The sequence below is a fragment of the Anabrus simplex genome, chromosome 2, assembly GCF_040414725.1.
Source record: "Anabrus simplex isolate iqAnaSimp1 chromosome 2, ASM4041472v1, whole genome shotgun sequence".
Lineage (NCBI taxonomy): Eukaryota > Metazoa > Arthropoda > Insecta > Orthoptera > Tettigoniidae > Anabrus > Anabrus simplex.
The window spans coordinates 530,409,660-530,426,544 of record NC_090266.1 but is presented as its reverse complement, the minus strand read 5'-3'; the positions used below and the strand labels follow the sequence as shown (position 1 = coordinate 530,426,544).

The 16,885-nt window shown below is 38.4% G+C and overlaps 1 protein-coding gene across 2 annotated transcripts in view; it reads left to right on the top strand.

Moving 5' to 3' along the window:
• LOC136862912 (FAST kinase domain-containing protein 2, mitochondrial) overlaps nucleotides 1-16,885 on the top strand; it is a 116,813-nt gene that overhangs the window by 63,054 nt on the left and 36,874 nt on the right. For both annotated transcript variants that reach the window (XM_067139193.2, XM_067139194.2), the window contains 2 exons: nucleotides 1,717-1,837; nucleotides 7,291-7,518. In XM_067139193.2, the coding sequence (XP_066995294.2) occupies nucleotides 1,717-1,837; nucleotides 7,291-7,518 (349 nt within the window). The remainder of the gene's footprint in view (nucleotides 1-1,716; nucleotides 1,838-7,290; nucleotides 7,519-16,885) is intronic.

Genomic DNA, 16,885 nt, shown 5'->3' with positions numbered 1-16,885 from the left:
TGTCCACTGGGCCCATTATGCCTTGTAGTTTGGGTTGCATGGGTCCTGTCACCACTTGTGTTTATTGTTGTGATGGATACTGTAACAAATATTCTGGACTCTTCCCTACACTGACTTAATGCTACCTGTAGAAAATGAGCCTATCATCCATTCTGTCAACCTGTGCAGTACAGTATGTTGGCTGACTATGAAAGAGACTGGTCTTGGACTAAGTGTCATAGAGAAAAAAATACTCAGGTGGTTAGCCAGCATCACTAAACTCCTTCTAACAAAAGAGTAAAGTAGGGATAAACAAACACTTCATATCACTCTGGAGGTCTACATGCTTTTTACATAAATATGAACATAAATGAAAATTGATGGATGTAGCCGTTTTGTCCGATTATATTTGAGATAACGAAAATACATTATCACTGCTACAAGACATATTTGCCAACAAAATTAACAAGTAGGCTTAGTTACGTGACTGATATTTCATTCATCCAACCTTGCAAGTGGTTCGATTTCTTGTAGATCGGATGATTTGCTGTTACTTCCATCACTAGAAACCCCTCCTAAATTAATTGCCATGCTGAGTGGCTCAGACGATAGAGGCGCTAGCCTTCTGACCCCAACTTGGCAGGTTCAATCCTGGCTCAGTCTAGTGGTATTTGAAGGTGCTCAAATACGTGAACCTTGTATTGGTAGATTTACTGGCACATAAAAGAACTCCTGTTTGACTAAATTTTGGCACCTTGGCATCCTTAAAAAAAACCATAAAAGTAGTTAGTGGGACATAAAGATAATAACATTATTATTATTATTATCCTCAATTAATTGCAAATTCATCACACCCCACGTCAGCAGCATGGTCAGGATACATTTCTATATACTTATTAAATACATTTAACACAATAGTCTTCTGTCCACTTTTCAGAGGTTTCCCTCTCTTATATTTTACTATAGCTGGAGCCACTCTGTGCAGCTACATAGCCATTGCATTAAACTGAATCAAAGTTGTACACTCGTGTGCGCATGACCTCTTCGCAGCTAGCAGATAAATAGGGGATTTCCACAAGTATAGGATGTTTCAGGTACTGACCAGGAGCTTAGAACAATATTATTATTTTCAATCAGTAAAACTCTTTTGCATTCAATACTTGCTTCAAATAATTGCTTCAAACTTCCAGAAACAACTCGTTACAGTACTATTTTTAAATGTAGAAATGGACAATTTACTGGGCGGGTGGGCGAAGAATAAAGTGTGAAACAGTCAAAGTCATGTAGTTTTGTGTACACCTACTTCTTTCTGTATTTGGAAAGAGTTTAGGTTTGATTACGTATTTAAACATATACATAAGAAAATTATTTAACATAGCTTTGGTCCAAGAGAAAAGCCTTACATGGTTTGCTTTTATCTAATATATCCCTTCCACAATTTTTTGTTGTTACTATTATGAAAAAACATGTTCTCACCACTTGTTCTACAATGTCTGAATTGAGTTGTACTTGATGTTTGAAGAGCAATGGACCAGTTTTATATTTACTTAAAATATCCTTTTTGTTCTTGATCATTTAAGATTACACTCTGCCACTGATGCATAAAGGGAGCTAGAAGTGCAGAACCCTGTAGTGGTATTGGATATCATGAAATGTTTATAGAAGGTCCTTACTGTTCAAATAGTGCTCACTGTATTCTAATACATGCCATTATCACTTACTTTCCTTTCTTCCTAGGATAATGTGGCACTGCCTTGGATCAAGTTAGCTGTTGAGTTGGCTTCTCTGAACTGTTTTCCATCTCATCTAATAGAATATATTTTTGGGGAGTCATTTCTGAAAAAGTTCCTTGCTAGAGGTAATTATAGTTCATATTACAAATAAAGCATATTTACTTATTGTCTATAATCATGTTTTTAGGGTCATTTTATTGAAATATCAGTGGGCCAGGGAAGATTCTCTGTAGCGGCTCTGTGCTGGAGGGAGTGCTTGTAACAGCAGTTATGATGGTAGTGCGAATTTGCACTTGTAACAAAACAAAACTTAATTTCTGTACTCATCACAATCATAACTGACACTGGGAATCTTGTCCTTGCTGTTCAAGGTATAGTTCAATCCGTTTACACATATTGTGAAAGATTTTCACTAATGTTTCTTGTATAATTGACTGTACATAATTAATAATATTCAGTCTGAGTTCATAAGTTGTATTTGAATTATTTTCATATACTGCAGATTTTGTTACGCCCCAAAAGAAGTAACCTGGTGGAGTCAAATCAGGGAACCATGCTGGCTAGAATCTTTTTTTTTTCTTTTTCTCATCGAGCTCGATAGCTGCAGTCGCTTAAGTGCGGCCAGTATCCAGTATTCGGGAGATAGTGGGTTTGAGTCCCACTGTCGGCAGCCCTGAAGATGGTTTTCCGTGGTTTCCCATTTGCACACCAGGCAAATGCCGGGGCTGTACCTTAATTAAGGCCACGGCTGCTTCCTTCCCATTCCTAGCCCTTTCCTATCCCATCGTCACCATAAGACATATCTGTGTCGGTGCGACGTAAAGCAAATAGCCAAGAACCCCACTGTCGGCAGCCCTGAAGATGGTTTTCCACGGTTTCCCATTCTCACACCAGGCAAATACTGGGGCTGTACCTTAATTAAGGCCACGGATGCTTCCTTCCCACTCCTATCCCTCTCCTGTCCCATCGTCGCCATAAGACCTGTGTCGGTGCGATGTAAAGAAACTTGTAAAAAAAAAATTAAAAAATCCTTTTGTAATTACACCCTCCCCAAAAAACTCACTTAAAAGTCCAAGCAATTGGTAGCATTGTCCTGCTGAAAAGAAACAGGACTCAGTCTCATTTGCATTCGCTGATCATTAAATGGAAAAATTATCTCAGAAAAGTAGACAACTGAATTCACGGAACTGTCAGAGGATCAGCTTCCATTATTCACATTTATGATGGAGCAATCCACACACTGATCTCCTGTAAATGTAATGGTGTTTCTCTTATTGCATTGGGATTGTCTGAAGACCAAATACATTAATTTTGAGGGTTCCCATAGCTGGACACGTGAAAACATGCCTCATCCATAAAGAACATTTTATTTAAAACTGCAAGTCCATGTTGATTTATCAATCTCTGGAACCATTCACTATACAGCAATCTCTTTGCATGATTAGTTTGTTTTGTTCTTGAACCACTGTAATTTTATAGGGGTAAAAACGAATTATTTCCTTACAGCTTTATTTGCTGTCCTCATAGAGATTCTGGAGACCGAGCAAGTGGCTGTCCAGTTACGGTTGCACAGCTGTGAGCTTGCATTTGGGAGATAGTGGTATCAAACCCCAATTCCGGCAGCCCTGAAGGTGATTTTCCCTGGTTTCCCATTTTCACACGAGGCATGTGCTGGGGCTATACCTTAATTGAGGCCATGACCGCTTCCGTCCCACTCCTAGCACTTTCCTATCCCATCATTGCCATAAGACCTATCTGTGTTGGTGCGATGTAAAGCAAGTTGTAAAAAGAAAGAGATTTTGGTGTCTTGCTAACTTGAATGTTAATATTGTAGCACTGTGCAACATTATATTTGAGATTTGATCCAATTTCTCGTCCATTAAAATCCTTAGGCCTGCCACTTCCGTGTACCTCATAACTGAACCATTGACACAGAATTTATGTATAAAATTGTAAGGTTTTGACTTGTAATCAAACAACCACATACAAAATTTTCGTTCCACATTCTTCGTGAGCTGATCACCTTTGCCAACAATTTGTTCCACCAAAAGTACTCTCTCCAATAGTGAACATCATAATCATAATTATTCTGTTGCACTGTCATCTGCTTTTGTCTAACACACTCTCACTGCACTGTTCACTAACCTTCTCTAGACTATCATACACTTTGCCTTTGCCATTCAAGGTTGTGACATTGACCCAGCCTGGCTTCTACTGCCAGCTTAATGCTTTCCCTAACAACAGGCCATAACTAGGCTCACTGCAGAGGAAATGGTAATATGATGATAATATTTTTTCACTCTGTACACTGAGTTAAGAAAGATACACCTTTAAGTTTCACTCCAGTAAATGTACTGTATATAAAAAGTATAAGAGTTTTGTCTATTCTTTGCTCAGAAAATTTAAAAATTGATATTTGTGTGTCAGTCGTGTCTGGAATAAGTAGAAAATGCAATTTTTAAATTTCCACTTTTGTTTATACGTGCATGCACACAACACAAGAAACCAGGTGAACAGAATTCAGTAAAACTTGGTATTTAAGATCAAGGAAAAAGTCACTGCAAACTAGGCTATGATGTCACTCAATGCATCATAAAACTTGTAGTTGAATAACAATATCTTTGGCAAATTTCAGACTTTTGATTTCCTCTCCTTGGATTGTGATTCCTTTTGGAAATTCCTCCTTGATTTTCATTATCGCCTGTTCTATGTAAGCATTGAAAAGGGGAGGGGACAAACTGCAGCCTTGCCTCACTCCTTTTTGGATTTCTGCTGCTTTTATATAGCCTTCGATTCTTATCACTGCAGACTGTTTTTTGTATAGATTGTAGATAATTCTTCTTTCTCAGTATCTAATCCCCATCACCTTGAGAATCTCAAATAGCTTTGTCCAATCAGTATTATCGAATCCCTTTTCTAGATCTACAAATGCCACGTATGTAGTCTTGGCTTTTTTAATTCGATCGTCTAAGATCAGACGTAAATTCAGGATGCATTCACGTGTTCCTAAATTTCTTCTGAAACCAAACTGATCTTCTCCCAACTCAGCTTCAACTTGTCTTTCCATTCTTCTGTAAATAATGCGTGTTAAAAGTTTACATGCATGAGATACTAAACTAATGGTTGCAGTAGTTTTCACCCTTGTCAGCACATGATTTCTTGGGAATTGGTATAACAACATTCCATCTAAAATTGGATGACATTTCTTGTGTATCATACATCGTACACACTAAATGGAATAACCTCACCTTTTTGGTTTCTCCTAAGGTGGTCTGTAATTCTGAGGATATAACATCAATTCCAGGTGCCTTGTTCCTATTTAGGTCTCTCAAGACTCTGTCGAATTCTGACCTCAAAATTGGGTCTCCCATTTCATCATCAACAGTTTCTTCTTGTTCCCTAACCTTATCACCTACTTATTATTATTATTATTATTATTATTATTATTATTATTATTATTATTATTATTATTATTATTATTATTATTATTATTAACAAATACATCACAATTGGGAAATATCTTGGTGGCAATGATCACCTACAGTAGTGTGATAATAAAGTAAATTTAAAACATAAATTACGCAACAACAACAAGAGCAACTACACCAAGAGTACAACAAGCAGTTCCGTGGAAAGAAAATATTACTAGAAATATTACTAGTTTAACATTCTAAATCCGGTGTCATCATGTACAAATTCATACACAACTTATGTATTTCCAGTACTTAACACTACGGCTTACAGTACTTTAGGTTGAGCTTACTACAAGCTTAACATTACAAGCATTACAAGTTAAAACATAATTACCTAACAACAACAAGAGGACAACAATCAATGCTTTTCCTTGATACAATTGTTGAATATGTTCCTGCCATCTTTATGCCTTGTCTTCTTTCCCTGAAAGTGGTTTTCCATCTGAGCTCTTAATATTCATACATCTAGTTTTCCTTTCTCCGAAGGTTTCCTTGATTTTCCTGTATGCAGCATCTACCTTTCCCACAACCATACAACCTTCAACATCATTGCACTTCTCTTTCAGCCATTCTTCCTTAGCTAACCTGCACTTTCTATCTACTTCATTCTGTAATTGTCTGTATTCTTTTCTGCCATCATTTTTTTCATTCTTGTATTTTCACCGTTAGTCAATCCGGTCTAATATCTCCCAAGTTAATCCACTGATTCTTACTTGATCTTATCTTTCTTCCTAACTTTTCTTCAGCAGCCCAACTGATCTCATTGTCTTCCTGTATTGTGTTTCCTTCAGCCTTTTCATTTAGTCCTTGTGCAACATGTTCCTTGAAACAATCCCTCACAGTCATTTCTTTCAACTTCAGATGACATTTTATGACCACCACATTGTGGTCAGAGTTCACGTCCGCTCTTGGGAACGTCTTGCAGTCCAACACATGGTTATGAATCTCTTTCTCATCATAATAAAGTCTATTTGATATCTTCCTGTGTCTCTAGGTCTTGTCCACGTGTACAACCGTTGTTTGCGGTGTTTGATCAAAGTTTTCGCAAGGACTAAATTATGATCGATGCAGAATTCAACTAGCAGACTTTCTCTTTCATTCCTTCCTCCCACCCAGTCCAAATTCTCCTTTGACATTACCTTCTCTTCCTTGGCATACCACTGCAAATATGTATGCTTATTTTCAACAAGTCCTCCGGTTAAACCGGAGCCTCGATTTATCGGTAGTCTACTGTACTCTTTTCTGCTAACAGACTGCCTCTGTGTTAGGGACAGTGAGGGTTTTGGCCGGCCTAACTGTTTTATTTTGTACCAAACCTTCAGCAAAAGTTGAGTTAAATCAGTCTCCAGTAGAAACTTCACACTGTTCATTTTGTTTTAAAAACAGTTAGTAACTCTTTTATCAGAAACACAAAATGCAGGAGTGCACTTTAAAATATTTTAGTACAATTATATTCATTCAACTGATAAAAAATCATTAACATGACGGTATGATGCACTCTCATACGTGAATTGTGACTGTGAATCTTCCCTTCACTTGATCTGCTTGTGGTCCAGGTGTGACACAGCTGACCAGCATTAGGAAGGATAAGAAAGAATTGGCTTTTTGCTGATTTTAAATTTAGCAAGAAAATAGGCTTCGCACACTTCTTTCTCCCTGCCTCTGTAACTCAACTTGCTCACAGCTTGCTCCCTTGCCTGTGTTCAGAGAATGTTTTCCAGCCAAAATATTTTAAAGTGGAAGTTGGTGGGGGTGGAGAGTGCTGGGTGTCTAAACTTTATTCAATCTTGGACAATTATATTGACCTTGGAAATAAAATTCCAGTACCAATATTATAACACATAATCTTCATATTTTTTGTCAGCATTAAATTACAAAGAAAAGGAAGACTGTTTACATCCGGATAATTGAGTTGTAACTCATGGCAAACACAAAATAGCTCTAATATAGGATAGGTTTCCAAAGAAATTGGCCAGATTACTTTATCATCATCATCATCATCGTCATCATCAATTTATACCCGTTTCCTGGGTACTGTTAATGAGCTTCTGTTTCTCTTGTAATTTGTATGATTTTACCGTATATATTTGTTTTATTTGTTTCAGAAAATAATTTCTTGGACCTCATGCAGCTACTTCTCTTACACCAAGCTGTTGTTACACTCATGCCAAGCTATGCAGGTCCATGGCCTCCAGATGACATAATTCAGAAAGCATCAGCACTGAATGGATCAAATATAACTGATTTCCCATTGCGTGGTGCATTGGAGCATGGCCTTGGTGGGAATGCATATGTTTGTACAAGGGTCTTCACCAAATTGGGTCATTTTATTGGTAAGTATTGTATGTGTACTAAATAGACAAATTTTAGAGAGATAAAGAATACCTCCTTCATTGGTTAAGCGAGATAATTATTTTGGTTTCTACTTTTGCTGTGGCTACCGCCCCCATTTATACCTTCTCAAATTTTTTGTAACCACTACAAATAGATATTTCAGTTAAATTTTTATTCTTTTTCTGCCTCTATCCTTCACCTAAGATTTGATACGTTTGCAATATGATTCCTGCACCATGCACTTGTAGAATTCACTGATGCACCTTCGTAGCCAAGAGCATTAAGACATGTCCTACATAGTCCTGGAGTCCTATACTGCACGGTAGTAAATATTTTGAATCTTGATGCTGGCAGCTACTATTATGAGTGTATTTTAAAGCCAGATGTTCCTACGTTCACTCATACACTGTGACAGTAGTTTATTTCAAATCTTGGGATGTCAATACCAATCCTAAGCATATTGGTGACAGTCCCAAATGCAGATCAATGATGACTGATTGAAGAAAGACCCACCAGTTTTACAATATTACTGCGACCAAGGAGAAAATTTTATTGTTAGGGATGAATGTTTAATGGCACATTCTGTTGCATGTATTTACTGAAGTTAGCAAATTGTGAAAAGATTGTGCTATTGAATTACTCAATATACTAACAAATCTAAAACAGAACTTAGAAGCATTAACATCTAAGTCATCAGCTTCAAGAGAGGAAATAGAAGAGTCCTGACCCTCAAAAAATGGGATTAAGTGTCATTAAGTGCAAAGGTGGAAATGAAAGATACTCACGCTGTGGATATCACAATACCTGTAGGGTGGGAAGGCAAGTAATATTTGCCAGTGAAGGTTTAATAGGAAATTTAATAGGATGATCTTGGCAGAAAGTAGTTACAAAGGGCAAGCTGTCACAGGAGATAATGTGTATGCATCACCTCTTATGGGACTAACTCGGCAGAGCTGCACTAAGGCTCCTGAGGTAAGATAGTGAATATAAATTGTTCTTATGGGACTAGGGAGGTGCTGTAAGAGCTAATACATGTGCATTCCTTATATAGGACTAACTCTGGGGGGCTACCTCGCAACTGGGCTAGGAATTCTGAACAAGATGGCAGCTATACATTCGTTTTATGAGAGTACATCTAAAGAGCTGGGCCAATGGCTAATACGTATACATTGCTCTATTAGGCTAATTCGGCGGCCTCATCCTCCTAACTGGCTGGCCTTCCCAACCTGTCCTTGGTGGAGTGATGTAATAACTGTGGCATTTTCTCTCTCTGCAGATGGGAGAGTGTTGGAACACTGCCATAATAGGCGACTAGATTGGGAACGCAGACACTTTCCTCTTGGGAGTGTGGGTTGACGACCATAGGACCTCTAGCTGAGTCTGGCATTATTTTGGGTTTAACCTTCTCTGAATAGGGAAACGAGGGTTCGGCTGGGTGGGAGATTTTAACTCTTCTGGCTCGAGAACAATCTTCTGCTGCGATAACACACAGTTTCCTGTACACAGCAGATGCTGCCTACCATCATGGAGACAACATATTTACGGACTAGGCACTTCTCTCAAGTATAGTGTGGTATGGTGACAGGGGTGCTGGCCCACCTGAAGTTTTGGAGGTGAATTGCTAAGACAAGTAGTATTAGGAGATCATAACATATGAAGAAGATATTTGCTTGCTTCCAAGAACATTATGATATGGGATACTGACCACCACACGGCTTCAGGGATTTGCTGATGTATACAGAGAAGCTACTTCGTAATGCGATGTCAGCAATATATTGGAATACAGCTGCCAGTAATAAAAGCCTGGTGAGGAAGGTTATTATTACTGTACTTTGCATGCTGTTACAATTAACGAGTGAAATTTCCGACATGACCAGGCTTTGACTCTATGCATTATGGACTTGGAACACAACGCTGCTTTGTAAGACTAAAGCATCAGTTGCACAAAGGGGTCTCTAGCTGAGTCTAGTCTTACTAGCTAGTCTCTTACTTTTTTTTTGCAGAGCTCTTCTCTTTTATTTATCCTGTCGAACCATCTCTGGATTGGTACCCGCCTAGGTAGAGGAATTTAACTCTTCTGACTCGAGGGCTGGTGTATTGGAGGACGAATGGAGAAGACAGCATAACTGAAATTTGCCTGGGCCGATGACCTCGATGTTAGGCCCGTTTAAACAAACATCATCATTGTCATCAACTGAAATTTCCTCAGGGGTCTCATGGCTTGTAACTTAGAATATATTAGTACGGGGGCTAATGGTGATACGTTACTCTGATGGGGGCTAAGTCTGGAGAGCTACCTTGAGGTCTTGGAACTCTGTTATGTCTACTGAAGAAGAAGTTAGTCGACATACATTGTTCGTAAGGGGCTAAATCTAGGGAGCTGGCTCAGGTGCTAATGTCAATGCTTTGCGTTTATTGAACTAACACTGGAGAGCTAGCTCAGGGGCTTAAAACTTGTAACATACAGTTCAACACCTTGGCTAACTCTACCCTTACAAGCTCAAGTTTAACCCACCAGCTGAAGTAGCATGCGCTTTCTGAGCTCAAGTTGAAGGTTTTGATTCTCGTAGGCTACAGTTAATTCTTCTACTGGAAGGGGCTCTATCTTCCTCTTCCTCACAAGGGGCTCTTTCCTTCTCCTCCTCACAAGGGGCTCTATCCTCCTCCTCCTCACAAAGAGCTTTATCTTCCTCAACCTTCTAAATCAGCAGTTTCTAGGTGTGAAATAGTTTTTGACAGATCTCTATAATTTGAAGCAATATATACTAATTTGTCTGATAAATCATTGGAAAAGAGGTTGGAAAAGAACAGAGATGAGTACTAGGTTAATTTATGAGGACTGGTTGAGGGATCTTTTTTAATAGCAGAGTAGTAAATGTGTGGTGTTTAACGTGAATGAAAGTTAAAATCCCAGACCTGACCTGGAATCGAACCCCAGCCTCCTCCCTTGGACTGAAGACTGGCATGCTAACTTCTTTACTGTGTGCTAAGAGCTTGTGTGCAATTCGGACTCCCAATCCCTGTGCTATAGTAATTAAAAATTAAAATCCCCAACCCGACCGAGAATCGAACCTGGTATTTTATTGGATTAAATCTAGCATCCTAACTGTGCTGAGAACTTGGGTGTGATTCGAACACCTAAACCCCATGCCACACAGTGGTCTAAACACTGATTCTAGCCGGCAATAAATCGTACCATCTTTCCGGGTTCACAAAAGCCGATGAAAATTCACACTTGGGGGATTTCAAGATCGCTGATTACGAATCCGTTAAAGGATTTTCGATTAACGGAGTAGCTGATCCACTATGCGTCCGCTAACTCGCAAAACTTAAGGTAGCCAGACAAAATTTAGTATTCCGCGAATGGATTCATGGTAAATGGCGCGCTACGCTCTCGTTAACTCTGTAATGAAATTATGAACAGGATTTAGAAAGAAAAACGTATGGAATCCTTGACAAATGTCATGATTTTATTTTCATAAGAATCGGTCATGTAAATCCATGACGTAAAACATATCAACAATTGTAAAAATTAGACCAGTTTGGCGAGGAAGGTGACCTGAAAAGGAATAAGAATATATTATGTTATATTTGAAATGTTTCGATTTTTTAGCGCCATGTTACTTATTTTTTTAATATGCTATTTGTTCGGGGCGTGGACACATGTTGATCCTTTGGCCCTATGTTACTTATTAGTAAGACTACTTAAGAGTCATGCCTTGGGTTCACTATCTGTATTTGACATTTCAACGTCCTCTTCTTCTCCTTTGGAAGTCTCTTCTGCGGAAGTCTCTTCATCCGAAGCCTCCTCTTCACCTGTGTCCTAATCGAACACGAGCAAAGCGTGTACTTCAGGGGCCAGCTCATTCCAGTGCATTTTGGCTTTGATGAGGTGCCTTGTAACTACTACGTCCGACGAAAACAGGAGACTTTGTATTAGATCAGTTGTTGTGTCCTTTCTGGAGATCTTCTGGGTTTGGTGCTCCCGGAGGAACCTGTAATCCATGTTTAGGGATTCTTGGGCCTCTTCGGACAGCTTTCCGATTGGCAGTAGGGCGTATCTGATCGCCTGAGCACCATGAATTAGCCTAAGACTTTGTGGATGGTCGGAGGCATAGGATACCAATTATATAAGGACACGTACAATTTTGCAGTGTCCAAAGGGTACGCGCTGAAAGCCTCATCGTTCACGTGATGACCACTGGACAAAACCTAAAACCCAGAGAAGAGTATAAATATCATGAAGCGAAGGAACTAAGTCCAAATATAGTTTAATTGGGTTTTGTTGTTGTACCTGCAATATAACATTAAATCTGATGAATAATTCTCCACTGACTCCGGTTGCTTCCGCTGCCTTTTTTGGATTGCGATCGAACCTTCTTGAGATATTGCAAGTGTTCGAGGTCCCAGTCCCTTGAACAACCCTGTCAACTTTCAGGCCCAGCTCTTTCCATAAAGCCTCCTGAATAGTGGATTTTCGATCTTTGACCTCTTACTTTTGTTCATCCGTGGTGATTCGTAAACTACCTTTAAACAACAAATTTCAATGTAAAGAAATACAGTCAGATCCATGGTACAGAAAGGCCTGGAGAGCGGTAGGCCATGAGTTACAGACAGTGGGTGTTGTGCTGCGGGTAGAGGGTGGGAGGGTGGAATGACACTGATAAGAAAAAGGTAGTTCGGTGAAATTTTTTCGGGTTGCTTATAAGCAAATACCGCCAGCAAAAAAAAGAGCAAGAAGTGGCAGTTGATTTTTGATGTAAAATCTTTAGTATAATGTATAATATCGATTAAATCAATCAGTAACTCATAACTACCTATAACTTCGGTTTCCGGCCCTGAAAACGCTGTAAAATTGGAGTACTGTGAAGTCTGAAATATGGAGAAGTTAACTGGTTGATACGGTCGTTTTAGCACTTGCAGAAGGACTTATCCTTGTGAATTTACTCAACAAATACCTCCAAGAAGGGGTTCTTCAACAACCTGGTTAGTCCCAACAAAATATAAATGGCTAATATTTTCCAAGTTTTAAAATTGTCATGTTTGTGCTTCATTCCCCGCCATTTACACACTCCAAGCACATTATGTAGGGCAGATATTAGGTACCTGAGGTGTCTAGGATGAGTTCACAAACTTTTTTCAGCGATTTCTTGACTTCGGTTTTATTGATTTTTTGCCAGCTAGAATCGGTGTTTAGACCACTGTGTGCCATAGGAATTAAAATTTAAAATCCCTGACCCAAACCTTTTCCCAGCAGTGATGGACTTGTGAGGGCAGTGGATGTTAAAACTTCAAGGGGAATTATTAAACACTTCCTGAGTAAAATTAGTTCCACTTCCACAGACGATAGTTGATCTTGACAGATGAAGGGGGGCAGGATGGACAAGATATAGGAAGTTTATGTCTGTTTTAGGTATTTCTGATGTTAAGTTTGGCAGTATCCTATATATAGACACAAGCCATTATGGCACATTCTGCTTCTTTTTGAACTAATGTAACTTTTTTTTTTTTTGCTGTACGTTGCACCGACACAGATGGGACAGGAAAGGCCTAGGAATGGGAAGGAAGCAGCCGTGGCCTTAATTAAGGTACAGCCCCAGCATTTGCCTGGTGTGAAAATGGGAAACCACGGAAAACCATCTTCAGGGCTGCCAACAGTGGGGTTCGAACCCACTATCTCCCAGCTGCGAGCTCACAGCTGCACGCTCCTAACCGCACGGCCAACTCGCCCAGTAATGTAACCATTAAGTGTGTTTTTGTTGTATTTGAGTTGAGAGTACAATAAATCAGGTAATATCTGTTGAACTACCACTACATTATTAAGCTTTTAAGTACATCCAAGATCTGTTTGTGTTGGGGGGGTGACATTAAAAAAAAAACTAGTTTCTTCCTTACTGTAGTGCCCACCTGAATTGGCAAATCACATCTTGGATACAAGGTACACCTTATGACTGCACCTCAGTGGTAAATGTCAATTTAATGTCTACAGTCCAGAAGTCATTGTGAGCCCATTTGTTGGGCTCTCTTTACAGAGTGCTTACTTCATGCAGGGTATTAGAATAGCCATAGTTATTTCATTAGAAATATAGCACATTTTATCTATTGCTGACCTGCACTTTGAATTGTCATGTGTTAGTGGGTAGGAGTTTATTAGGAAAGAACACAGTGAACTCCAAACTGTTACTGTTGTAAAGTCAGAACAACTTTTTTTCAGCATATTATTTAGCAAAACCAACCAATGGTAAAAGGCATAAACGACCTCCATACTGACTCCATCACACATCACAAGAACACAATACACACACACACAAACACCCATGCAATGACACATAAAGTAGTACCCAGAAAGTAAAAGGACCAAACATGTCTTCTAGTACCCTTGAATATATCACACTCTTAGGGCCTATACTGTACTCCCAGGAGAGGAATGGCCTCTCAGCACCTTAATCCCTAAGTCTCAGCACACACACACACACACATATGACTACCCAAGGCACCCAAGACAAACACAAAATTATGTACAAAAGTGGTAGGACCCAATTTTGAAAACTTACTCAGCCAAAAAGATCCCATACTCTGACAAACTGAGTAAATAAATTTAGAAGACACAGCATGAACAATGAAAGAAATTTTAACATCAAGAAAATTGAAAAAAAAATCAATAAAAAAAAATTAACTGACTGGGCTTAGCCAAATCGTGACACCTTCAAAATTTCACTAGTGACTAATTTAAAGTAACAGAAACAAAAAATCTTGATGACCTGCAAACCAATTACAAATTTAACCAAAATTAACAGCTCAGCATGATGATACCGAAATGAACATTTGCAGAAGAGCTTCCTAGTAATCATTTTTACAATAACAAGGGACATTATTTTCCATCTAGAGCCATCTAATACTGAGCCAAAGATCACACAAGAATCTCATATCAGATACACCAAATTTCAAACATGTCACGAGCACAAGTGCAGATCTGTAACCCATCAAATTTGCCAAAATGGCCTCAGCGACGCTGGTCTATAAATATGGTGAGCACGTTTCACCCTACAAGACTATCACAGTCAACGTAGACCCTTCCTAGCAAGTATAGGAGCACACAGGTAAATAAATATATGTGACAAGGGAACAGACACTTACACGATTGAAAAGCTCAATAACACAAACTATTTCCAAATAATGCACAGTAGAGTTTTCCACCTATTCGATACTAAGTTGTATTTACAATATTGTAAATAAGTTGTATAAAAGTATATAAGTTGTACTTACAATATGTACAAGTATACAAGTTGTATTTACAATATTGTAAATAAGTTGTATACAATATTGTAAATACAACTTAGTATTGAATAGGTGGAAAACTCTACTGTGCATTATTTATAAGTTTCCTAGTTTGTGTTATTGAGCTTTTCAGTTCAATACACACCAACAATATGAAGTTCATAACCCTTAAACTAGGAAACTTTCACTCAGATTCAGAGATCCCGTAGCCTCTAATCTGATTGGCAAATTTAGCAACTGGCTGGGAATCGGTCCAAATAGTCCCATACCTACTCGGAAACGAACCCAGATACAGCAAAAGACAAAACACAACACCATGTGATCAGAAATTTAAATACATACCGAGCTAAAATTCGTCACCAAAAATAATTTTAGAAGATTGCACACGTGGAATACTGCCAAATAAAACACAACAGGCAACAAAAAACAAAAAAAACAAAAAAATTTTGATAATAATTTGCTGTAACACGATATTTGCAAACAGAAAACACTGGAAGAAATAGACAAAAATTTACGAACATTAACCTCAAAATGATTGCCAAAAATTTACGGAAACATGAATTTCAGAAAAACTAACAAGACTCCGTGCTAACATTTAACCAGAACACAATGATCACTCGAACAATTCACACTACAATTTACGTAGTTGGGAAGAACAAGCAGAACACGACATGCTGTAACTTTAGGATGTAGGGTGTGTACACTTCGCAGTGGGTCAAGCGCTCAGCTGTTTTCAACACACGGGCCGATGACCTTCGATGTTAGGCCCCTTAAAACAACAAGCAGCAACAAGCAAAGTTTCAGCTGTTCGAGAGATAAACATGAATTCAGACACGGAATTACAGTACTTAGAACGATTTCACGACGTAGTTTAAAGCAACCTGGAATTACACAGATGTTACAATCGGAACATGTATCGAAGAAACTACCGTAAGTTAACCACCACATATTGAAATTTATCATCGAAGACTTAATTTAGACATGGCAAACGCAATGTGAAGATATAACTTTAGAAAACACGTGGTCAAACGAAACCTTGCTGCACAAGAACTTATTAAAATTAACTACGAAACCAAAAAAACTCGTTACAAATAGTGACCCACCATTTCCTCCACCTGTTAATTACAAGGTGAAACACAGCAACACAAACTGCACATCATGGCACAAAAAACACGTGGTGTGTAGAACTCGAGCAAGAAACATGAAAAATAAAAACAGGAACTAAGAATACACACGTAACAATTACAACCTATAAAAGAATCATGTTAGGAATACATATTCAAAATTAGGATTTAAAAATAATTTTACAAAAGTTAGCCGAGAATGATTATCGTCAACCCTTTCTCCTTCCATAACACACGCTCTGATAACACTGTCACCGTAATTTAGAAAATTATGCCTACACATAATAATAATAATAATAATAATAATAATAATAATAAAACTGACACTTAATATGAAAAGGGAAATCGTAAAATGACACAGAAGCGTCGGCTATACATGAAAAACTTGGAGATACGATGGTAGATAATAAATACGCAAAATCAAAGCAGATGCGAAGGAAAACTTACAGGCCTAATAATGACAACTAAAGAAGGGATTGTGGAAGGTGCAGGATCCCTATTGAGGTCCATGGGAAGGTATGACGTTATGGGGGAGAAAAGGTTTACGATAAATCACCCTCTAGCACTACTATATTTAAAAAACAAATTAAGGTTTACAAGAAACAAGTTAAATAACATAGCAACTGATACTTAACTCACAGACCAAGGATATTTAACTAGACCTTAATGACAGATACAGATCGACTAAACAAAATGAAAACATAATCAGGATACTCAAGGCGCAGAATTACAATGGTGGTTGATTAAAAATGCAGCTGAAAGAATTAAAATTACAAACAACGGGAATCTAGGGCAAACTCAGACACGTTGAATTAAAACATAGAAAATTACTTTTAATGAGAACATACCAAAACGCAAAAGGAATTATATTAAATCAAACGAAATCAGAAAACATTGAAATGGCAATAGAAATATCACCAAGAAGGAGGAAAGGTCCCCGGAGGGGAAACCCTCGAGCGCGAGC